Here is a 26,839-nt window from a genome sequence, read left to right on the forward strand (position 1 = left end):
ACGATTTCAAATATATATACATCAATATGCTGCTCTTATTCAGGTATATAATGGTCAACGTATATTATTATAATAGCGTAATAAATCCCTGATTCTGTTGCCAAGTGGCCCACCAAAATATTCACTTTTTCGACATTAAAAAAAAGTAACAGTTCTTTTTATTTTCGTCCCCCAAGAGCAACGCTACAAAGGTTAAGAGACACCATCCGTGATACAGTCAGCGAGATGTACCTAGTTATTGTGTATAACATTTACAAACTCATGGAGAATAAAGTTGATTCAGATCTGGCAATTAATCTGAAAAATGTCTAGTCATATGCTGCTGCAGCTAGGGGTATATAAGTAAGCCGTCTGAATTGCATTGTGAGTGAGGATGTTATGACTGACCAGCAATCTGGGGCACTTATAACGCCAAATTAGAAACGTTCTACGAGAAGATGAAAACTGAAGTGGCTGATATTGGTAAATGTGTCGTTCGACTAATGGAACGTAATTTTCACGAAATGAATTGTAAATGACCAACAGAAAATTTCATCCAGCTTTAAAGGAAAAAGAAAATTTTTTGGGCAGCAGCTAGGAACTATGAAAGATTATCATTGGTTTAGGATTTAATGCGGAAATTACTAACTGAAAGAAAGATATTTGCGAAATTGCAGTATTTACTGCATATACAGAATTACAGGAATAGTGGGAGGCCTATTATATACACAGATGAGATTTTCATACTTTCATTGCATACCACTCGTCGCTCTTGGAGTGCCAACGGAAACAACCAGTTTCCAAGAGAAACTGAACTACCATTGTATGTGCTGGTGGCGATAATGCGTTCAAACCAAAAACATTATTAATTTTTAAGTCTGGGATTAACTGTCCTGCTTATCAGAATGATATTAACTCTGAAACTTTGGAGGAATGGTTCAGAAGCAAATTAATCCCTTGCTCTCTACCAGACTCAGTATTATAGACTGATAATTCTGGATAACATCAAACTTAATCCATCTCCTGCCTCTTTTTCTCAGAAAGAGGAGATGTTTAACTGGCTTCCACAAAGAGGTATTCCACTTAATGAAATAGAAATGTATCCTCTTATTAAAAGCAAGAAAGAAAGATTTCAGATGTCTGAAATTGATATCCTGCATTCCAAACATGGACATGCAGTGCATAGATTAACTCCTTACCATCCAGATTTAAACGCAATTGAACTTGTATGAACTATTACAAGAAAGTTTACGGAACAAGAGTGTGACATTCACTCTAGATGATACAATTAATTTGTGGCAGAAATGTTTCAGACAATAGGAAAGATGAGTGGGCTTTATGTTGCAGTCACGTGCCTATACGCAAAGAGTAGTGTCTTCTACTTGAACAAACTCTTGACTGATGACAGAGCCATTCGTCGCCAATGAGAAGAGTAGCAATGACCACAGAAACAGCAACAGCAAAAAAACTGATGCGGAAGGTAGTGACACAGCAGACAGCAGTAGCAGCGACACTGACATGAGAGGTACTGAGCTAATGCAGACCTACATTACAGGTACATGTGATTTGGCAGTATGATACTTTTTAGATGGATAGTAGCAGGGGCATGCATTTTCCTTTCAGCGAGCGGCTCCTTGTTTTCTGATGCCACATTCCTCTGATGTACAGTTCTCCCTATATTTCTTAAGCTAATCAGAATTGAGGAACTAATAATGATAAGTTTATTAATCTCCAAAGCAAGCTTCATAACGTATGTTCTTGATCAGTTTTGTGTGATAAAGTGCTGAGAAAAGGAACGACATTTTAAATTATCGGCATTTATTTACTAGTGAAAAAATTTATGTACATTCAAACACATTAAAATAGAGCCTGTTTATCCTACCCATTACTGGTTTTTTCCCTCACATAAACTAATAACATTATAAACGACTATATTTTTGTCCTTCAACATGGCCGATTTTTTCACTTAAAAGTTATTTTGTGAAAATTACCTCATCAACTTATGGTCTTATTTGTACACAATGTACGTGTCAGCTCCATTCTGTTATTTTAAAACTGACCTCGTTTATGGAAGAACACTCAATGGAAAAAATGTCATGACATTTGCAATTTGCCACAAAACCAAAGCATAATAATAAAATAAAGTTTGCAGGGCCATACATATGCACCAACCAACTGACTATCAAACTGGACATTTGTTTTGACTGACATGCCAACTACTCAGCAAAAAGTTATTCTTTGCTACTGCATGCAGAAGTAAGTACTGATCTAATATACATGACAGGAGCTAGGTGGACGAGACTTAAATGACACAGCTTTTGGAGACATTTAAAGACAGCAGATGTTTGTGGGATACGTCATGCGAGAAGTATAGCAATACAGAAGCAAGAAGTGAAACATGTCTTCATTTTTTAACGAATCCGTAATGGGTTCGTGCAGCATATGGATAGAATAAACGTCTGTCCACATTCTAAATTTCTCATTTTAGGTGTCATTTTCGATACTCATCGGAAATAAAATCTAAAAACCGAAATCTCGACATACAATGGAGTATAGAGTATACTTTCTTTTTTTTGCAACAAGTGTTAGGAAAATCCAGTGTATATCGAAGCCTGCTGCTATGAAGAGTGAAGTATGAGATCGTTTTTTTACCGTTCTAATGATTGTTAAATGCTTCATTTCTTATATATCTGTTGTTATATTTATTAGCTGGTGTTCGCCACCACCATTTTTGGTATTTCTTTTTCGAATCTGAAATGAGTTTGTTAAACTTACAGGGACATCTCTCAAGCTAAATGCGTGAATAAATTAATAAAGTTTAGAGGAAAATCTTTTGTTTTATCTATTTTGCTTTACCATGATGTACTTCCTGAGACAACTATAAATCGCGTTGCAGATTTCAGGAGTCATTTTAATTAATAATTGTGGGGATACAACCATGCTGAATTTGAGTTCCTCGTAACTCCTGCCATTGGCTAGAAACCGTACCTAACAGTCTCTCCTCGCAGCTTACAGCCACTCTCATGAATATATTCTTTTTCGTTAAGAATTGTTTGAAATGCATGTTTCATCCATTTTAAGGTAATTACGAAAATCATTGGCTCCCAGCCCCTAAAGTAACAGAGCAGGAGTGAAGTACTCTCCTTGCGTTAGCCCCTTCTTTGCCCACCGCTCTGTCTGATCTTTTTTCGTATTGTTATCTCCAAAACAGCCAAGACAAACTCCAATTTTTGTTTCTGTGTAAAACCAAAGAGGATCTCGTAAAACGTAAACTCAATGTACTTAAAATAAACAAATCACAACAACAGCGTTTCGCTGTAAACGCTGAGTGGAGTCAATTGGTACGTGTGTAGGCTGCCATGGAATTGTTCCGTCCGTCTGTCGGCCAATAAATTGGTGTGTGTGTAGGGAGCTTGAGAAGCCACAAAAGAAGAAAACCCACTACTATAAGACGAATGGCGAAAATGGGTTAACTTTCGATGTTAGCAGACGACTACAGCGTCAAAATTTTCTACCTGAGGAACCTTGACGTGACGTGACGGTCCGTTGACGGCCTCTGGGAAAGCCACCATCTGAAATGCATAGTGGAATGTTTCTACGTGACGGCTAGTATAAATTGGCCTTCAGTGGTGGAGGGCATGGAATACGAATCAATACATATAGTATGTTATCACTCCGATGTACTTTGTGGTAGCTAGGAGGACAAATGTATTGATGACGAGGAAAGCGTACTACGGAGAGAGTCATTTGAAGTACTCATTTCAGTTTTTTTCTGGTATAAAAATTTGTTTCCCATGGAAAATAATGGACGGTAGAAAACAATACACAGACGTTTTCCGTAGTTAGGGCTGCAGACTGAGCTGCCTTTATAGATATCGTCTGCTCGTTCCTCCCGAGAACACGATTCAAAATTATATCGCAACTGAATTCGGAACATCTGTGGAGTGTGGACTGTGACAGTGAAAGGTCGACAAAATGTGGTGTATGTAGATGTGGAACATTTAACATTGGTAGCAATTAAATGTTGCCTGAAAATACCTCATGAAATTATTTTAATGACAAACTGTTCCACGAAGTAAATACAGACAAGGAGCTTTTTTTAACTTGCTGGACGCGCACGTTTAAAGGTCCTTTAAGGTACAGAACTTCTAACAAATTTTATTGCGAGAAGAGATTTACCTCGTAAATTAAGTTAGATAAAAAACTGAACACATTAGACAGTAAAATGTATAGTGACTTGCAGTGTTAAATATGGTTATTTGCAACTAACTAAATATGACTACAATATAGGTGTTCTCCAGCTGAGAAACCGCAAACGTCGATAAATATTTGCCGGCTTCATATATTGTGTGGCTAGAAGTCAACTATTATGTTAGCTGTATTAACTGCATGTGGTTGTCACAGGAACAGGATTAGCAAAAATGATTAAAAGGCCGTTTAGGCCTATACCTTTTTCGATAATAAAAAAGGATAGAATTATACATTTCCGACTGATATAGATTGTGAAAGCGATTTATTTCTCACTTCGAGAACACATTTCCGTTAAAATAAAAATGGTTCTGTAATAAATTCAAGTAAAAACTTATACAGAAACAATGACGTTCATTAGCACTCACATTTAGTCCACAGGCGTCGAGATAAGAACTGCCAGCTTATCAAAGTAAATACATCTTTGCCTGACATCCAGAAGTTTTGACTTGATGTTTTCGTGTTTATCTTGTTCATTGCTTAAGAGAAAAAAAGTTTCGCCATAGCAGAGAAAAATGGCAAGTGTATTACATTATTTGTTCAAGCAAATGTGGGTTTGCTTTCGTATAGAGCCAGACAGGCAGTGTGAATTAACAGCATTAAATGTCCCTCACACACTCCAGATCCTTGAATAGGGGCAGGCTGTGTTTTCAAATGTTATCGATTTACTGGATCTTATGAATTTATGATGTACATTAACTTTTACCACTTAATTTTCAGCACATTACTTTTTACCATTTAATTTTCATTTTTCTTTGAAGCTATTGTAATTTGGGCTGCAAGCAACTTAGGCATTTGGTTTCCTCAAAAGAGTAGAAATATGCCGTCCACTCTGCACATCACATCACCTGTTTGTGGCAGTTAGATGTTGTCATGTAGTAAACAAAATTTATGTTAAAATAATAGATAATATTTTTGTATCTTGACATCACATTTTCTGACATTTGTATTAATAATTACATACAACAATTACAAATGCAAAAAGTGTTGAGTGATATGCAGCCCAATGCAAAGACAATGCTGGCTCTCAGTATAAACATGTGTAATATGACATGCATAAGTAAGCAGAAAGATAACTATAATCCAACAATAGCTGCTCAATCCTAGTCATAAACAACCAAAATTAAAACTGTTTTACATTTGTGTATGCAGTAGTGTAACAGACACTTATGCAGTTGCCAGGTATTGTTGATACAAAGTCACGGTACCAGGATCCATTCTGGATGATTAAAATTAATTATGAATCATTAGGCCAAGTTTTAAGATTATACACGGTGTTGATTGTGTCAAATTTAGTAAGTTGAATTATAGGCTTTAAGGTCTGGAGTGACATGTGCTGCATTGACCATTTTCTTGTAGTCATCAAGGTAATTCCAGGCCTGAAATTCCTGGGAATAAACATTCAAAATGCAACTGGTTTGTGGAAAAGGTCATTTAGTAGAGATATATTCCACTTCTTAGAATTGTTTCCGTCTGGAATATTAACAGAGCAATTGTGAGATTGATGGGTTCGTTTTCACAGTTGTTAAATTCCCAGTGTGTGTGACATAAATACGCATACATTTCTGAAAACTGACTTATAAATTTCTGAAAATTGACTGTCCCTGGGAATTCAAGAAAAAAATTGCCATTTGCAGCATTCCTATGTTGTAATCATTATGACAGTAAACTGAGGGAGATTATAGCCCATAGAGATGTATAAGCAGTTTTTGCTAAGCTCCCCGTGGAAGTGAGCTGGAAAGGGAATGCTGGTATTTTTACACCATGTGCACTGCACTATACAATATAATGACTTGTATTTTACAAGTGTAATGTAGATGTAAATATTGTTCTTGGGAGGACACTTTTACTAGCTTATAAAAATGTTAGGTTTCTTCAAATGCTATCGAGTGATAACAAAAATAAAATGTCATCAACACATTACATTGACTGGCCAGTGGAGACATCTCAGATCATGAGGCCATCTGAACAGAATGTCATATGTTTTCCTGCCTGCAATGTCCATATGCTGAATGCCCTGGTCTGAAGTGCAGCAGCCTTCTCCTCAGACATAACACTTCACCTACTTTGCAATTAAACCAAATAACTGCAGGAATTTAATTGTGGTCAACTTATTGTGGCACACAGCATCCTACTCATGCACTTCGTTGTCATATCCATAACTAACAAAAACAAAATATAAAATTAAACTTAAAACTGTAAACAACACACAGCACTGGTAAATTCTGAACCCGAAAATGCCCATAACTGAAAGTGTCAAAATAGCTCATTAACAAACTGCCTCAAACTTGGCCAATATTATTCTCAAAAGTAGCAGTCACGGAGTCCAGTGAAATACTGACATCACCCACAAACAAATTAGAAACGTAAACATCCCACAATAGAGTGTGCCATTGAAACGCCATCACATCCTGTGCAAAAACAATCCGTTTCAAATATGCCACACCTCCATAACATCACACCATGCAACACAGTTGTGTTATGAGTAAAATCAGGTAGGTGGTACCACAAACTTTGGTTGACCCAAAATAAGTTAGTATTTGATAACTGCCATGTACCATTTCAGCATTGTTCCAGTGGTTGTCAAGAATCTTTAGGTGTAGTCTAAAAATAATGGAACTGGCTGCCAATACCTGAAGAATGTGTCATATCCTGTTGCAGTTTTCAGTTAATGGATTAGACATGTGCTGGCTGGAGTAGCCGAGCTGTTCTAGGCGCTATAGTCTGGAACCGCGCGACCGCTATGGTTGCAGGTTCGAATCCTGCCTCGGGCATGGATGTGTGTGATGTCCTTAGATTAGTTAGGTTTAAGTAGTTCTAAGTTATAGGGGACTGATGACCTCAGAAGTTAAGTCCCATAGTGCTCAGAGCCATTTGAACCATTTGATTACACATGTACAAACATTGCTCAACTATTACCAACAAACTGATGTTCTCACTGGCATTGGTGGACAGTTGGCACATGACGGAGATATGATTTGTGTTGGAACTTGATTCCCATGCTGTAAAAAGTCAATTAAAAAGTAATTTCAATCAATCTGTTAACTTACCAGTGTCAATGTGCACTCAAGACAAATTTGCACATCTTGAACTACTTTTGGTGCCTTTGGTCAAGTTATTTGTTAACCTGTATAATAACAGATGATTCCTTTATTATTATTATTATTATTATTATTATTATTATTATATATAAATAAAATATGCTTGCTCTTTTCAGAATAGTGCATTAACATAGTGGAAAATAAACACAGCTTTATTATTTTTTTTTTTTTTTCATTTTTAGATGCAGTTCATGTTGCTATTTAGCCGCCAAGGAAAGCTGAGACTGCAGAAATGGTATGTTGCTCACCCTGACAAAGTAAAGAAGAAGATCACACGAGAGTTAATAACCACAATTTTGGCAAGAAAACCAAAAATGAGCAGCTTTCTTGAATGGAAGGATGTAAAAGTTGTGTACAAAAGGTAAAATGACAATAGGTATTTCCTAGTATGCAGAAGTTGTGCATAAGCTTTTGTTGTTGAGTGAAGAAGATATTTAATTATCTGTATTTTAGATTTTCCGTTTCTGAACTTAATTGTCTGTCTACATGCTGCACACTCATGTTTTATAAACTACCCTTTATTCCCTTTGTTGTTTATTTATTGTGTTTTGTATAGATTAGAGGAGTCTCCACACATCACAGTAGTTATTTTTTTCATACTGAAAGTACCAAGCACTGATACGATTGTCTATTATCCCTTTATGGAAGAAGGGAAATACTGTGGACAGTAATGATACACATATAGAACAGCAGGTTACCATATTACAGCTTACATACAATAAGGTTAATGCTATGTACTCACTACAGAGGTGATCGGGTTACTCAGAGTGCAACTTCGTGCACCTTACGTGGCAGAAAGAAGAGACACAGGAAATACAAACAGGAGTGCATAATGCATATACAGTGTGATAAACAGTGAGAATATGGTGGGACACGAATGACAGTGAACCCTCCTCTGTCCTTCCAGCATCCTTCCCTTCTCCTTCTTGGAGATCAATTGAAGAGGTTGGCAGAAAAATGTGCTAACTCACAAAAACTTACTTTCAGCTGTTGTAGACAATAAGCCTAGTTAAATTCAAAGAAAAGAGCACAAATGATACAAATCACTTTGTATAGAAGGCTTTGTATAGAAGACAGTTTTTTTTTTTTCTAGTGGTACCAGTGGTACACTTGATAGCACGAAAATTGGCCACCTTTCAGAAGTCAAAGTCTGGCCATCTGCACAGACTGGCAATGCCGTAGGAATAAAAAATCATCTTCTGGTTGAGCTGTTGCAGTCCTTCTTGTGCTCATGGTGTAGTGGTAAAAGTAGCACAATCACTCATTCTTTTTTATTTATTTATTTATTCTTTAAGCATTTCGGTTAAGCCCTAACAATAATAACAAAGTTCATTGTTGTTTGATTACATTAATTCTGAAGATAATTGCATAAAAAATATCACCATCTGCTATGCAACTGGAAAGACTCACTACACAGGTTCTATAAATCACACTTAAAGTAATCAGTTCATTGCAGTCCTACTTCTACTGTTCTGAAATATAATGATCATTAGTTATTTGAATTAAGACACAGCATTCTGATTCACATATATGCTATAATCTGGCTAACAATGACCACTGTTAAAATAAGATAGTGGTAAATTCTTCATTTGTGTGGCCAAGGGTATTTTCGTTCTTCAGTGAAACAACCAAAAAACATGCAGTTTTTGTAGTTGCAACGACAGAACAAAAATATGCTTTACTAAGGTAGTGGAAGTTTGGCATCACAAATCGGCACCATGTGGGTAGTTTCCACAAATTCTAGAACTGTCTGCTCGTCTCTGCTGTCATATTACACCTTGATAATTCCTATATAAATGTTATGGTAGCCTAGAGGTGTCATTCGTATGAAACCTTCAGGGACTAAATTAATAACATTTTGTGACAACTGGGGAGCCGTGTAGAAAATTAGTGCCATACTTTGCATGGTGAAGCTATAAATATTTTGGATTCTCTCTGTCTTAAAAGAATTGCAAGTTGAAAAGCTGTTAAACTTTAAATGCCTTTCACGTTTATGCTCTTCACAGCCGGATATGATTGCCATCTTGAGGTGAAATCGCTGAGCACACAATCACACCGGAACGGAATGAACATCAGAAACAGTGGCTCCTTTATACCCCGGGTCCAGGCCACTTCACCTGCACGAGAAGTGAAAGAGCTGCCCCGTGTGGAGCAAAGAATTGCAGCGCCACTGGCAGTAGAAAATGGTGAAAGTGATAAATCGCAAATTAAGATGTAGCGGGTCAAAAAGCAGACTGTTGTTGTTTTATATCAGATAAAATAGGGTTCCATATCTTGCTTAAAGGAAAACCTTTATCTCTATTAATACAGTAAGCAGTTGATTGTATTTTGATGGAGTCCTTGAGCATACAATCCCAGTAATGAGGAGGTGGACCAGTAATTTGCATCTCTTTTAAACGACATGTTATGCCCCTCATTGAATCAATTTTCGGTGACTGCAGATTTTTCAGGCTGGAGCAAACATACGTGATGCTGATATTCCACACATCGGTCATGAACATTGCGAATAGTCTGTCCAGTATAAGCCTTTCCACAGTGACAGAGAATTTTATAACCTCCAGGCTTCCTCAATCCCAAATCACCTTTGACAGACACAAACAAAGCTCTAGTCTTCGCCAAAGGCAAAAGGACACTTTATACCATATTTCCTGAGAATTATACCGAGCGAGGTGGCGCAGTGGCTAGCACACTGGACTCGCATTCGGGAGGACGACGGTTCAGTCCCGCGTCCGGCCATCCTGATTTAGATTTTGTGTGATTTCCCTAAATCAGTTCAGGCAAATGCTGGGATGGTTCCTTTGAAAGGGCACGGCCGGCTTCCTTCCCCGTCCTTCCCTAATCCGATGAGACCAATGACCTCGCTGTCTGGTCTTCTCCCCCAAACAATCCAATCCTGAGAATTATAGAAATTTTTGAGAAATACTTCCAGCAAAAGGTAGAAAAGTGACTGATTTACTAGTATCTGGCGCTGGTTCACTTGATGGTCCAAACTGAAAAGCATGATTAATTTGATGATTGGTATATCTGTTGAGCTTGAAGACAGTCCTAAGATGATCCAGTTTATGTGTCAAATGTTTGGTATCAGAAATGGCATAAGCTCATTTGACCAATGTACGTAAAACTCCGATGCGCTGATGTGGTGGATGACAGCTTGTAGAATGAAGATAGCAGTCCGTGTTTGTGGGTTTATAGTATACGCCATGTCCCAAGGTTACATTTTCTTTTTTGTGTACTAGAACACCCGAAAAAGGTAATTTGACATCTCTTTCAATTTCCATCGAAAATTTGATAAGTGAATGAAGACAGCTAATGATCTAAAAACTGATTAAGAGCTTCCATTCCAAGTGGCCCACTGAAAATATCAATGTAAAAACATGTAAGTTGAACAGAAGTAGTCCTGAGTGCGATATCTTCAAAATCTTCCATAAAAAGATTGGCGACAATAGGGGAAAGAGGACTCCCTATAGCCACACCATCAGTTTGTTCAAAAAATACGTAATTAAAGAAAAAAAATGTCGATATCAACACATGGTGACACAGCTCAGTAGTTTTATCATCCAAAAGTTGACCAAAGGTACCTGGATAGGAAGAGAAACCACATCAAAACTAACTAAAAGTTTGGATGTTCCAATGTATAAAGACTTCAACCGTTGAATAAAATCATTCGAGTTGGATAAATGATGTTCTTATTTCCCAGTGTAAGGGCTGCGGACGGAAGCAAGATATTTAGCTAAATTATAAGTGGGAGTGCCCAAATTACTAACAATAGGACAAAGAGGAGTTCCAGGTTTATGCACCTTCGGTAAACCATACAGCCTGTGTGGTACTGCTGCCCCTGGATGAAATTTTTTTGATGGTGTCCTTTGGCAGGGAGCTCTTCTTAATAAGTGAAATGGTCTTCCGCTTTATCTGGTCTGTAGGATCGCTCCGAAGTTTATGGTAAGCAGAATCATCCAATAAACAGGCCATTTTAGCCAAATAAACTTCACGAGACAAAAGAACAGTGGCACTACCTTTATCAGCAGGAAGAACTAAAATATCCTTAACTTCCCTCAATGACAGAATGGCCATCTTTTTCACTGGAAGAAATATTCCTTTGTGATGGCGATGCACAACAAAGATAAGAAATTTCCTGTCTAATTTCCTCTGCCAAATCTTAAGGAAAGCGAGCAATGGCCCTTTCAACAGTGTTAATAAAATAAACAGTAAGCAAGTTCCTTGGTGTAAAGTTTATACCTTTTTCCAAAACCAACAAAGTAGCATCCTCCAATTTCTTGTCAGTCAAATTAATAACAGTCCGACGATGAGTAATGTCATTGGATGTGGATGGTTGTTGGCGAAGTTGAAGAAATTTCGAATATTGTTTCTTAGTCGTATTCTTCTGTGTAGAATCCGAATACGCCCACGAAGCTTTATCAACCCACTTCCAGGATGCGGGAGACAGATGAGGAGAAAGTTCTAAATGCAAGAAATACAATTCATTGGATATCAGATCCAACTGTTGACACGTGAAATGAATTCTTTCCCATACTAATGCCAAAATAGCACGTTACTTGATCCTTTTTGCCATCTTAGTATCAATAAAGTGAGAAAATTTAGCAAATTGTGGAACAATCCCGTCGTTATGGCAACCCAATAAAAATACAAGTGAACTCAGCAACTTTCCTTTCTTCTTGCAAAATTTATGAAACTTCATAATAAGAATTACCATCTCCTCCACGTAGAGGTTTCTGATGTGAATCCGTAGATTTTCCTGGCATCGTATATGTTTATGTTCTTCACGGGTATTCCTGCCTATTGTAAGAGGCGACTAAAAGGAGTCTCACACGTGTTGGCCTTTGTGAGATGGTCCCCTGTAGGGTTTGACCTCCATTCTTCAAAACTTTTTCCAAAGAGTGAGCCGGTTGGGGAAGGGCACCTTACATGGTGTATTGTGTCCATCGTGCCTTGAGATCTGTAGCCCACTTTCTCGTCGTCTCTTTGCAGTCTGGCTCATTCTCCATCTCTTGGGTGAGGACACCTTCCTGGGTCCATTTTCCACCATGCACTATGCAGTGCCGATTTCTGTGCCGACGATGACTATGGACATTTTTGTGCTGATATTAAGCACGGTAGCCAGTCCTTCGTGGTGGGACCTCCACGTACCCTGTTGGTTGTAGCCCCCTGACAACACAGAGATCGCTCTGGTGATGATGCCTGCAGTGTTAACTCCCCACGTATGCCAAGGAGTAGATGCCTGTCACCCTGGGGCATTGGGACTCCTGGGAATGGCCATCCTGCCAGGTGGCCTTTGTTGCAGCTGGGTGGCGCCTGTGGGAAGGCTCCCTGGTCGGAGTGCGTGGAATCAGGGCAGATGACGGATGATGGAGCGTACCACATCATCACTTGTTGGTGATCAAACACCAGCAGTCTCTAAGCATTCTAAGTCTTAGTACAGTGCAAGGAAGTGTGACTCTAAATCATTCCCCTCCCTGGTCACATCATGGGAGGAACGCCAGGCTAAGGATGGTAGCGAACCTTATTCACGCCGGTACCTCATATGTACGAGAACTGATGGGGACTCCTTCGTTTCAGTGAAGCCACAGTTTTTTGTAGACCATTTAGAGGACAAGTTTGGGGAGGTGGAGGGCTTGTCCAAAATACGGTCTGGGTCGGTCTTGATAAAAACAGCATCCTCTGCCCAATCACGGGCATTACTCGCTTCTGACAAGCTGGGGGATGTATCCGTTACCATCATTCCCCATAAGAGCTTAAATATGGTCCAGGGACCTTCTTTTGCAGTCTGACGACGAGCTGCGCACCAACTTAGAGTGACAATGCGTTCATTTTGTCTGGTGCGTCCATCAGGGTCCGAGGGATAATCAGTTTGCCACTGGTGCCTTCATCTAGGCCTTCGAGAGTGACACATTGCCCGAAAAGGTCAAGGTGATGTAAAACCATGTATCCCTCCCCCTATGCAGTGCTTTTAGTGCTAGAAGTTTGGTCATTTGTCTTCCCGATGTACTTCCAGCGTCACATGTCCAGATTGTGGACATCCATCACATCCCAATACTCCATGTGCCCTGCCTCTCATCTATGTCAGCTGCGGAGAGCATCTTCTCCTTGCTCACCAGACTGCAGGATTTTTGCAGGATTTTATAGCGCGAAAGGAAATTCATGGAATACAAGACCCTGGACCGACTGACCTACATTGAGGCTAAGAGGAAATTTGAGCATCTACATCCTGTGGCTATGACCTCCTCTTACGCCGCCACTATGAGAGCAGTTGTAGCCCCATCCTTTCCGTGAATTCCGGTCGGCTCTCCGAGCCAATTTCCCTCCCTGTTGCTCCGACACCACCCACCTGGGGAGCACTGCCTCCCCCCCCCCCCCCCCCAACCATCGGGGACACCAGTCTCCACTTCTCAGCCGGAGAAGCGTAAATCTTCTTCGGCACTTCTCGCTAGGAATGGGTCCCTTGGGTCACTCCCTTCCCAGGTCTGCTAGCGGGAAAGATGACTTCAGCCAGTGGCTGAAGTGCCCAAAAGTAACTGGTGGTAGGGCTTCATGATCATCCTTAGTTCCAGCCAAAGAAACCCAAGGAGCAGTGAGAGAAATCCAAAAAGAAGACCCCCCCCCCCCCCCCCCAAGATCAAGGGACTTGCAGTGGCACCCACACCGCTGCTACCTACAAGCTTTGCTTCTGAGGATGAGGTGAAGATTCTGGCACCATGGATACAGACTGCTCAGGAAATAAATTGGTGGTAGCAGGTGACCCTGAGGTGTAAACTGCCTCATTGAATGTTCCATGCCTTCACAGCCTCAAGATCACGTCATTCTCCAGTGGACTTACGGCAATTTTTCCACCGCCTGGCTGAGCTACAGCAACTGTTAAGCTTTGCACCTGCTTTCTGCATTGCCCTCCTGGGAACCTGGTTCCTGGCAATGCAGAACCCTGCCCTCTGTGGCTATAAGGCATATTACAGGAACCGTAGCGACTATAATCGAGTGGCCGGTGGAGTTTGCGTCTATGTCCTGAACTCAGTATGCAGTGAACCTGTGCCCCTCCAAACTCCTCTTGAAGCTGTGGCTGTCAGGATAAGGATGACACAGGAAATAACTGTCTGCAATATATATCTTTCTCCAGATGGTGCAGTACCATTGAACACATTGGCTACACTGATCGATCAACTACCTAAACCTTTCCTACTTTTGGGAGATTTTAATGCTCGTAACACCTTGTGGAGTGGCACCGTGATTACTCGCCGAGGCAGAGTTGTCGAAAATTTACTGTCACAACTCGACATCTTCCTCTTAAATATAGGTGCCCCCACACATTTCAGTGTGGCACATGGCACATATTTGGCCATTGATCTCTCAGTTTGCAGTCCTGGCCTTCTCCCATCTATCCACTGGAGAGCACATGACAACCTGTGTGGTAGTGACCACTTCCCCATTTTCCTGTCACTGCCCTGGTGTCAGACCCATGGACACCTGCCTAGATGGGCTTTAACCCTTTGCACTCCATAAGTCAGACACAGGGCAGCTCCGCCCACTCTTATTTAAATCGCCGCTGCCTGGGTGGCAGTGCACTGCAGAGATTTGCGCGGATCTCTTTGTGGAAACAATGTGGCCGCTGGCCAACAGTTGGGGTATACATTAAAACAAAATGTGTGCATTCATTCATATATTTACGTAAGCTTTTACAGTACAAAACTTTCCATTGTGTGGTATTTTTTGAAACACTCTTCAGGGTGGAGAGCTGGGTTTCGTGAGCATGTTTCGCAGTAATACATAGTTTCATGCCTGCCACCTTTCTTTTTTCTGTCTGAGCACACTGCACAGTCCTTACGCTTGTTCCCAGGAAGCTTGTTGATAATGTGAAACTTTCCATTCAAGCGTTCCTCGTCATCAGAAGTTGAGCAACGTCCTCATTTCTGTCCTTGAGTTCTTTCTTCGGCAACTAATCCTCTTATAACACTTTTATGGAATGCTTTGTGAGACGATATTGTCAAGTTGTTTTTCTCACAGCGGTTCTTGTGTAGTAAATAACTATTTACAAGTCCTACCTCCAACAGCCAGAAGTATAGTTTTCACCACCATTTGAGACTTTTCATTAGAAAACCGTTACTGGAAATAAAATGGTCAGATCGATCAACTCCACCCATCTTCGAAGTATAATCAATAATCACATTCGGTTTCTTTATTTCTTCCCTTTACTTTCTGTTTCTCCTTTCTGTAAGTGACACAGAGTTATTGGCTTTTGTAGAAAGCATGAGAACTGTTCGTTTATCTTGCCATGCCAGAACCATCATTTTGTTGTTGCGGAGGCATTTTATTTCGTGCTTCCTTACACGCAGAGCTCCTTTCTTGGTTGCAGCTGGAAGGTTTTTGCGATTGGCCTGAATCGTTCCTGTGAGATGCATGTTCTGTTTAAACAGCTCATCAGCTAATGCAACACTTGTATAAAAACGGTCAGTGTACAAATGATACCCTGATTGCCCTGTAGCATTTCTGATATTAGCTAGCAGCTGAAGAACTATTCTCTCAGAAAAATTCAAGTGTGGACAAATCAATGACTCAGTTGTTACAGCGCCAAAATAGGGTATCAAACTGCAGATATAACCATTTGATGAATCCGAAATTACATAAACTCTGAGTCCCCATTTTGTTTGTTTTTGAGGATTGTACATTTTGAATAATACACGACCCTTGAACGATACTGTAGATTCACCAGCAGCTAAATACTGATATGGTCGATAAATTTCGAGAAACCTGCCAGACAAGTAATTCAGTACATTTGTCACTTTACTCAGACGTGACTGAACCTGACTGTTGACATGTGTAGCACTCGTCGGATTAGAAACATGAAGTGCCCAGAAAATTTGCATAAATCATTGGCGACTAAAACAGTCTGGAAAGAAGTTGGATGATTGTAACCATTCTCTTGAAAAAAAGTCCTGCAAGTTCTTACACTTTTGTAATGCCATATTCAGTAGCACACCATGGAAGCGTTTCATTCTTCCATGGTAACATTTCTCCAGTCCCACCATGCAGAATGTTGTGGAAGTGGTGTCACTTTACATATTTTTGATGTAGCATACCTATCCGTTTCATCTGCTATTTGTTGAAATAAGTTATCTGTAGAAATTAATTGAAAGAATCCGACAGGCGATGATGGAACAGAACTACTTTCTGTTACAAAACCACACTTTGATTCGTCAAAAGGAAAATCTGTGAAGTCAGTGTCAGTGTCGCTCCACAGTCGCCACAAATCCTCTGCTGAATCACTAGAAACATGCACATTGTCACTGTTTTTTTTGTCATTGTCACTCGAATTGTTTTGAAATGAATCACTATCATAATCAAAATCATTTTCACTCTCGTTTTCACTTAGAGAGTGCTTTAAAAGATCTAAAATCTCTTTCTCAGAAAGGACTGTACGTGAAGAACTAGCCATTTCGAGCGCATGGATTTGAACGTAATAATTACAATCTTTGACTTAACACAGCTGCTACTGTTCGACACCGAGTTAACACTAGTTCTCCTAGATGGCAGCACACTGCAGCAATAATGCCTAGTAGACTCAAAATACGTTTGAGAACTTCAAAAAGTCGTGTCAAATGAGGCTCGACATCGGAGCGGAAAACAAATTTCGCAATGTCGAGTGGCACTCGACACTGGAGTGGAAAGGGTTAACCAAGACTAACTGGGAAACTTTCACCTCTGCTGTCACCGTTGCATCTCCCCCACATGGTAACATCGATGTGATGGTTGGGCACATGACTACAACAATCGTTTCCGTGGCAGAAAATGTGATCTCTTGCTCTTTAGGGTGCCCCGGCGAAAGGCAGTCCCTTGGTGGTCGCTGGAAGTCGCTGAAGCAGTTAAGGTGCGTCAGCGAGCTCTACAGCGGCATAAGCGGCATCCTTCCCTGGAGCACCTCATAGCCTTTAAACGGCTCTGTGCCCACGTTTACCATCTTATCAAACGACGGAAACAGGAGTGTTGGGAGAGATATGTCTCGACCATTGGGTGCCATATGTCATCTTCCCAAGTCTGGGCAAAGATCAAACATGTTTTCTGGTACCAGTCCTCAACAGGTGTTCCCGGTGTTAACATAAAAGGCAAATTATTGACTGATGAAAACGCTATTGCCGAGAACTTTGCTGAGCACTATGCTCGAGCCTCTGCGTCAGAGAATTACCCCCCAGCCTTTCGCACTCTCAAACGGTGGCTGAAAGGGAAAGTGATTTCATTCCCTACAAGTCATAGTGAATCCTATAACGCCCCATTTACAGATTGGGAGCTCCTCAATGCCCTGGCACATTGCCCCAACACAGCTCCTGGGCCAGATCAGATCCACAGTCAGAGGTTAAACATCTCTCATCTGACTACAAGCAGCATCTCCTCGTCACCTTCAACCAGACCTGGTGTGATGACTTCTTTCCATTGCAGTGGTGGGAGAGCACCATCATTTCGGTGTTCAAACCCAGTAAAAACGCGCTTGATGTGGATAGCTATTGGCCCATCAGCCTCTCCTAAGTTCTTTGTAAGCTTCTGGAATGTATGGTATGTCAGTGGTTGAGTTGGGTCCTGGAATCACGTGGCCTACTGGCTCCATCTCAGGGCAGCTTCCGTCAGGATCGCTCTAGCACTGATAGTCTTGTGTCCCTTCAGTCTGCCATCTGCACAGTCTTTTCCAGACGCCAACACCTGGTTGCCATCTTTTGCCACATTATACGAGTGGGGTCTCAGAGGCCAGCTCCAGATTTTTATCCAAAATTTCCTGTCACTTCGTACTTTCCAGGAGAATAGAGTCCCGTGCTCATAGGCAGCACACTGCACCTGCTACATGCGGTGCTTGGAGACCACAGCGCAGCTACGATACCTGAAGATGGGCTTATAACAGTCTGAAACTGGTCGTGAAAAAATAAAGAAATTTACAACTGAAGCGGTATTTTCAACCTCTGCTATACTGCTCAGTTCCGAATGTTCTTCCAACAGGATTGTTTGTAACCTACATGTGTTGTATAATTTCACAGTGTTCACTTGGTTTATCAAGCTTATTTCGTGGAGAAAAATCAAACCTACCGTAAGACACAGTTTTATGCTTTTTACTGGTGCAAGTCCAGAAATAAGCCCAAGATGTGCAGGGTTCACCCGGTGGGATGGAGGCCAGCGTAAAGTGTCTGCTGCTTTAGAGCAAGGAAACACTCTAGCAATAAGTATTCTGATCCTGATGCAGCGACAAGCTCTTACGTAGAAGGTTTTGCTATTCCTGGTGAGTATGAAAGTGAAGCAAGTTACCTTTGAGGTTCCGTCAGACTGATATGTTTAACAGACAGCTGGAATGGTTTTAAAAAAAGGAATAAATATATAAATGAGGGTTTCTGAACTGATGAGTTTGCATCTACATTGTGCAATATTTACCAGTAGATTACAAACAGATGTGGCACTGCTTGAATGGAAGACAACACTTCCTACAGTGTTGCCAGATTGTGCAGATTACCGGATCTTAAATTGTGAACTGTGGCCAATTTGTGCAGTCAAATGTACATTTGAAATTACTTGTTATTAGCTTATGGTGCATTCAGATATACAACAGATAGCATGATCAGACTAATCCTTATTAAGGATTAGCACTTTCTTCTGCTGATCCCTTCAATTAAAATACGCAATAGTCCCAAAAATCTCTGTTTTCTGGCCACCTATTATGAATTGGATGTTCGAGATGGCATGAGGTTAAAATAACAGTGGTATTGTACACTCAGATATGATGGTTGTATTACCATTTAACTATAAAGATGTTTGGAAAAAATAATTTTGGTATGAGTGTAGCATACATTGCAGGTTGCATATGATATATATTTGTGGGGAGTAAGATTGAGTGCATAAGGAATTTAAAAATGTTCACCTGTTACTGGTCCCCTTTTTTACATTTTTCCTTGCCTCAGAAGAATATAAAAAGTGAAATATTTGGTCATACAACCTATTTCTTTTACTTCTACTGAACAAAATTACGACACCATGGAGGTTTCACCTAAGAAGTCATATAATTTTGGACATAGATGGGCAATACAGATATGAAATAAACAATTCAAATTTGTTTAAAAATGGCATGATTGTAGCCCTGTTATTTGTATATCTGTAATATAGTACTTGCCACATTCTTTCAATTTGATTCTGCTATTCCATGACCATTATTCGCTGTGCTTTTGAGCTGTTGATGATTGAGGGACATCTACTCTTTTTTTTGTTTTCCTCACATCCATGTGACAGCAGATTTCTCGACAGGTGAAGTGATTATTACTGACTCAATTTCAGTAGAAGACTGTACCTTAAACTTGATTAGTGGGCTGGCTATAATACACTGGTCCTTATTTCCCCTGCACAGGTCCCTTAGACTTGTCATTGACGTGCCACTCACGGTCACTTGGACATTTTGTGATAGATCCTGTACCTGTTGCAAATGATAGGTTAGTACTTGAGGTACCTATGATATTCTTGATTCATGTCTTGCAGTAGCCCTCCTGACACACCCATTTGTAGCTGCTTTTAATCACTTGACAACAGTCAAGTTGATTTCTAGCTGCTTATGAGCAGCAACTAACTTGTTCTGTGCCTGAGAACAGCATTCATGGGGGTCTGCATTGTCGCTTAAAACTAAGCTTGCTGATTCTATTTTAATTTTTTTGGTCCATTAAGCTCCAACTACTACAGGTTTCCTTTAAGAACTGAAGTGATTAACTCCCACCAGAGAGATTTCAGTTTTAATAAGGGAAAAACTTGGAATTGAATTTGTTTCACTGAATCCACCTGGAACTTTTTTGCAAAGTGTACATTCCTGTTGAAAGGAAAAACTAAATGTAACACAATATGTGCCACAGTAACTCCTGATTTATTACAAAATTTGTTATGTACTACACTCATAACATCTGAAAATTCTCAGAAATGTATATTTATTTATATAGGTGTGCTCTGAAATTTGTAGTGAACGAAATATAGTTTTCATGATACTCAATGTTTTGAAATACACAATACTATCATGATACTAATGCTAGTTATGAAACAGTCAACATGAAAAGCACATTTAATTTTTGTGTGAAGTTTCAGGATCATGTTTCTTTTGATGAAAATTTATCTGAGCGGCTTCGATTTTGTTCAAAAACAAAGAAAATGCTGGAAGTTTCTTTTATACACAAATATATGAAAATAAACTAACAGAATTTCTGAATTTTGCACTTTGCTAGTTTTGTTCTGCACTAGAGTGCCAAAGGTGACTGCTATATCGTTAGTATATCCCACTAAAAACAGCAAATCTTATGGAGCACAGTGAAGCACTTGTACCCCAAGAGACAGCTAACAATGAATTCTCTTTCTCTCTCTGCACAGAATGCTTCACACACCTGTGTTCTCTCTTGACCCATGTCTGTCTTAGAAATGTGAGTAGGAAGCAAAACTTAGTCCTTTTAAAGGTGTCCATTCTGATTGCCTTTCAGCACACTACTTTATCATCAAGATTACCTACAATTTGAGGTAACTGGGGTTGTTCTGACAGCCAGTTGGCATCTCTGAGTGTCACACTAAGTATTTGTCAGGTGTGGTGCTTGATACAGCCTTATGAGGATTGGCAATAAGTGCTATAGTATCTCATGCATACTGTGGCATTGTTATTCTTTAGACAAACTAATGTTCACAAGGAAAAAAAAAAATTTGACAACTGTGAGCTCATGATGGTCTGTACTTATAAGTTAGTAGTAGGTGGAAGCTCTTTGATTTGGCTACCTGCAAAATGTCAAGCTTGTATGCACTGCACAGCATAGTAGGTCAGCAGACATGGGGGCATGCAGACATACATTATAGCATCCCTTGTGGATAAGGTCTCTGTCCTCTCACATGCAATTCATTTTGTGGTTTCTTGCAGGATTATGGTTCTTTACATTGTCTTCTGCTTTTATCTTGTACAGCAAGTTCTTCTGTGTGGCTAAGTAGTTAGTAGCATTTTGAGATGCGAAAATACATTTGGGAAGGATGCATATTTACTTCTTTTAAGACTATACAACTTGACTGTGCCATGCTTTTTGTATTAATACAGCGTATTTTACTGAGATTGCTGTTGTTAGGCAATGATACACTATTTGTAATAATTTTCTCTAGCACTCTATAGACTATTTACAGGGCTATTACAAATGATTGAAGCGATTTCATAAATTTACTGTAGCTCCGTTCATTGACATATGGTCACGACACACTACAGATACGTAGAAAAACTCATAAAGTTTTGTTCGGCTGAAGCCACACTTCAGGTTTCTGCCGCCAGAGCGCTCGAGAGCGCAGTGAGACAAAATGGCGACAGGAGCCGAGAAAGCGTATGTCGTGCTTGAAATGCACTCACATCAGTCAGTCGTAACAGTGCAACGACACTTCAAGACGAAGTTCAACAAAGATCCACCAACTGCTAACTCCATTCGGCGATGGTATGCGGTTGAACGCGTGCGGGCAAGTTTCACGCGTAGCCCGCGGAAGTCGACGAATAAAGCAAGCATGGAGCTAAACGTACCACAGCCGACGGTTTGGAAAATCTTACGGAAAAGGCTAAAGCAGAAGCCTTACCGTTTACAATTTCTACAAGCCCTGACACCCGATGACAAAGTCAAACGCTTTGAATTTTCGGTGCGTTTGCAACAGCTCATGGAAGAGGATGCGTTCAGTGTGAAACTTGTTTTCAGTGATGAAGCAACATTTTTTCTTAATGGTGAAGTGAACAGACACAATGTGCGAATCTGGGCGGTAGAGAATCCTCACACATTCGTACAGCAAATTCGCAATTCACCAAAAGTTAACGTGTTTTGTGCAATCTCATGGTTTAAAGGTTACGGCCCCTTTTTCTTCTGCGAAAAAACGTTACAGGACACGTGTATCTGGACATGCTGGAAAATTGGCTCATGCCACAACTGGAGACCGACAGTGCCGACTTCATCTTTCAACAGGATGGTGCTCCACTGCACTTCCATCATGATGTTCGGCATTTCTTAAACAGGAGATTGGAAAACCGATGGATCAGTTGTGGTGGTGATCATGATCAGCAATTCATGTCATGGCCTCCACGCTCTCCCGACTTAACCCCATGCGATTTCTTTCTGTGGTGTTATGTGAAAGATTGTGTTTAAACCTCCTCTACCAAGAACGTGCCAGAACTACGAGCTCGCATCAACGATGCTTTCGAACTCATTGATGGGGACATGCTGCGCCGAGTGTGGGAGGAACTTGATTATCGGCTTGATGTCTGCCGAATCACTAAAGGGGCACATATTGAACATTTGTGAATGCCTAAAAAAACTTTTTGAGTTTTTGTATGTGTGTGCAAAGCATTGTGAAAATATCTCAAATAATAAAGTTATTGTAGAGCTGTGAAATCACTTCAATCATTTGTAATAACTCTGTATATCCAATATGGCCATTCAGAGGTCGCCAATCCATTCAGCCCCAAAATGCTGATCTTTGTCATTTTCAGCTTTGAGTGTCCTGTGTATTTTATGTCATTTTAATTCTTTTTTGCGCTACAACTTTTGCTGGTGCTGTACAAAGTAATTTCCTAATGTTTTCCTATTTAATTTTTATAGGTATGCAAGTTTGTACTTTTGCTGTGCTATTGAACAAAAAGATAATGAACTGCTGACACTGGAAATCATTCATCGTTATGTTGAGCTGTTGGATAAATATTTTGGAAGTGTAAGTTTAAGTGTTTTTCAAAATAGTGTTAAGTTTTGAGAGGTTTTGAAAACTGTGTGAACATTCAGCTTGTTTTTTATTTTTTTGGTGTTTAGTGTAGTTTATTATTAAACATATTATATGTATAAGTCTTGATCGTTAAGTCAAGACATGAAATGTCCCGTAGTTTCTATTCTCTTTATTTCTCCCTGATCTCAGGGGGGTAGGGAGGGTAATGATCGCTGTGTCTGTGATATTTTTGATAAAGCCACACACGTCCCTCGGGTCATCCCAAATGGTAACCTCTACAGAGAGCTCAGATTTGTTTCTTGAGTACAGGCTTTGTGAACCTGGATTTCCTGTGCTGAGGCTGGTGAGAACCGTAAGTTCTCTTCATCATTGTAAGCTATTGGCATGCTTCAGTGGCAAATACACGGGGTGGTGGTGGATCATTGTGTGCTACAGGGAATGGGGTTTTCTGCCTGGATTGCAAAGCTGGATAACACCTCTATGGGAAAAAAAACAACCTCGATATTAAGGTGTGTTGTGCACCAATGAGATGCTTGGTTATTGAGGCAGAACAATCTCTAGGAGGTAACCTCTGGGGAACCTTTGCCTGGGTGGACATTTACTAACATAGCTGCTTGTGGGATGCCTATGAAGCTTATATCTCCCAGTGGTTCAGGTGATCAGTTGGGAAGTATTAATACCCAAACCCCAAAGAGACATTGTGTGGTTAATCCACCTGAGATGTGTGTCAATATAAGAGAAACCAGTGACCGTAATGTGCCACATTGCATAGTAACAGTCACAAAATAGGTCGCTATAATTTGGGCAATGTCTCATGGTTTCACTGTTATGTAATTAGTTTTATTAAACATGTAGAAGGTTCATTTGGGAGAGGAAAAAAAGGGGGGTTGCCTTTGTACATATACGAAGCTTTGCTGGGACTTGCAGGGCAACTAAAAAATATCACAAGGCTACACAATGGTACACTGCTGATTGAGACACTGAAAGCTACCCAAGTGAACAATTCATTCAATACCAAACTACTTGGAGAATATGCTATCAACAGCAAGCTGCACACAGAGATAAATTGTTGTTTTATGAGAAGTAGCATGCTGGGGCATTAAGAATATAGATTCTAAAGAACTCCAACAGTAATGGGAAAGTGAATATGTTACTGAAGTTCAGAATTTCTTGAAAAGGGTTTATTGAGCTCCATGAGTCACTGTTTTGTACCCTGACATTTAGTTTACCGAACTTGCCTATCTATATTGTGGAAAGCTTTCTCTACATTACAGTTATGCCGTGTGTGCCCAATCCAGCGCACTGCATGAAGTGTCAGTGCTTTGATCATCGCAACAGGGGTTGTAAAAGTCAGGCTGCGTGTGGAAGATGTGGATCCACTATCTGTGAACATGTTGTTCTGTGTACTATCACACCCAGCGGTGTCAACTGCTCCCAAACCTATCCAGTTTGGAGCAAAGAATGTCTTGTCTAAGCAGAAGAGAAGAAAAGCCAGGAGACTGAAGTCCGCTAACACATCTCGTTCTATGGTGTTTAAGTTAACATAGCCACCTACCTTTGGGAAGTTGCCTCAGCATTGAAGCAGCACATGCAGAAGACTATGGTTGGCCCCTAAACATTGGTAGCTGAGCCAAGTGTGTCAGCGAGCAACTGCACTACTAGTCTGACAGCCAAACTTTGCTACCACTGAAATAACGGTAGCTGCAGAACCTCGACAAAAAAGATAACCTTAGTTAAGAGAGAGGAGGGGCTATTTTCATAAACACCAGCTACCACTCCTGGGTCATTCCATGTCATCATCCAGAAGTTTTAGGAAATGACACCCATCATCATGCAAATCTTTGAATTTTGGGTAGTGGAAGTTTACTTAGATATATTCATATTTCCAAAATGCAAATGTTGCAGGTTAATTACTTTTTCACTTATGATAAAAAGAAGTTGTATAGATTCAGGAATTCAGGCTTTCATAGATAAGTTCCTTTATAATTTAAAAACACAATTTTTCCTACAGTTTTTGCAATGGAAGCTTGAATTTTTTTAAGTTAAAGAGGAAGGTTTATATTTTTATAGTCTTGCTTCTTGTAGTGAATATCCATCATCTACATCTCAGAAAAAAAATGTGAATAATTTCTTTTAAACAAAATCCATGCATGAACATTATAATTTTTTTAAAGGTATTTCCCCCTCATAGCTACCTTTGAAAAATTTACAATATTGTTATAAATATGCCATTATGTCACATAAAAAGAATCAATGTCTGGAAATAATGGGAAGTGTGAAAAACAACAGTATTGTAAAAGAAATATTGAAGTTGCTAATTCATGAATACCATGTCACCACGAAATTGCTGAAGTCGGCTACACTGGATTTCCCTAGGAACAAATCATATTTGAGAACACTTGTTTTATTGCCACTAAGCGTATTGCATCATCCAGTTCCTTTGTTTTGGTTCATGTGTTTATTGAGCATGCAGTTCTAAGCTCTTGTACTGAATTGTACCCAGAGTCAATTATTGGTTAAAAATTCAAATGTTGCAGTTTTTAACTATTCATTCCAAAACAAAAGTAAGTCCCCTAATGTTACAATAGTAATGTGAAATACTTTAGTAATGAAACAGTGAGATAGAATGATTTTTCATTATTTAATTACTTTTTAGGCTACACTAATCATCTTTTGAATTATTTACAACAAATATTGGTTTTATGACTGAAGCAGTTCAGAAAGTACAAGGAGGCAGTGTTGTCTTGGACAGTATCTGCGAGATCCACAGCATTTACGAAAAGGCTATGTAACATCAGTATGACCTTATTGTAAAGTTGTTTTTGTAATGCCATTTAACCTGAAGATGAGGTATAACCCTTGAAACATGTCGCTAAATAAATAAGTAATGCAATAGTTGACAAAGTTTGTGACTGGTAGTGGTAATTAAAAAAAAAAAAAAAAAAAACTTTACATATTCCCTGACTTGTGTGAATGAACTGACCAGTGAAGAACAAGAACTTTTATTATGGTGAAGCAACAGTCATTCATACTGTGATTTAACTATTTCATGTGCGTGTGTTAAACACAAAGACAGGTACCTGCGCAGATTCCCTCTACATAAGAAAATTTGCTGTGATCCCTTCAAGTGCCATAAACGATCTGTTTCATCTGGATTGCATGAAATTAACTTAGAAAAGGCAAATACCTTCAAAATGAGAGGCTTTAGCATTATTCCTAAAATTTCACATACATATCAAGTTGAGCTGGCTGCTGATGCAAACACTATCCCTGACAGTGATTTAACAGAACTGGAAGAAAAGGCAAAACATCATGATGAATTTACTCTTGTGCCGCCGACTTGGTCTCTACAGTAAGTACGTTTCAAATTTCAAGTTAATAAATATTTGGTACGACAGGCAAGAGCTCTTTTAATGGGGAAGGGTATTTTATCAATGGCTGAGCTGAAAGAGGAAAGACATTGCCGCATGGTACAGTGCAAAAAGTAAAGAGTTTTTATTTGGATAACGAAGACACAAGAATAATGCCTGGGAAAAAGACAAAGTGAGCACCAGCAAAAATACCTATGGACAAAAGCGTCTTGTTTTAATTAATTTAACTGAACTGTATTCTCTGTATAAAAAAAGTATCCTGAAGATAAAGTATGATTCTCAAAATTTGCTTCTCTTAGACCAAAACAGTGTATACTTGCAGGATCATCAGGAACACATACCGTATGTGTGTGCATTTACCACCAAAATGTTATATTGCTTCTAAATTCCATTTTTATTAAAGAAACATACAAAGAT

General features: G+C 39.7%; 1 protein-coding gene across 3 annotated transcripts in view; it reads left to right on the plus strand.

The window, feature by feature from the left end:
• The first annotated feature begins 3,827 nt into the window (after nucleotides 1-3,827).
• LOC126177614 (AP-1 complex subunit sigma-2) overlaps nucleotides 3,828-26,839 on the plus strand; it is a 74,633-nt gene continuing 51,621 nt past the window's right edge. For 2 of the 3 annotated variants that reach the window (XM_049924468.1, XM_049924469.1), the window contains exons 1-3: nucleotides 4,617-4,745; nucleotides 7,511-7,689; nucleotides 22,934-23,042. In XM_049924468.1, the coding sequence (XP_049780425.1) occupies nucleotides 4,743-4,745; nucleotides 7,511-7,689; nucleotides 22,934-23,042 (291 nt within the window). In that variant the 5' untranslated portion in view covers nucleotides 4,617-4,742. Of the gene's footprint in view, nucleotides 4,117-4,616; nucleotides 4,746-7,510; nucleotides 7,690-22,933; nucleotides 23,043-26,839 lie in introns of those variants that run through there. The other variant, XM_049924470.1, reaches the window with a different exon arrangement.

The sequence above is a fragment of the Schistocerca cancellata genome, chromosome 1 (assembly GCF_023864275.1).
Source record: "Schistocerca cancellata isolate TAMUIC-IGC-003103 chromosome 1, iqSchCanc2.1, whole genome shotgun sequence".
Taxonomy (NCBI): Eukaryota; Metazoa; Arthropoda; class Insecta; order Orthoptera; family Acrididae; genus Schistocerca; species Schistocerca cancellata.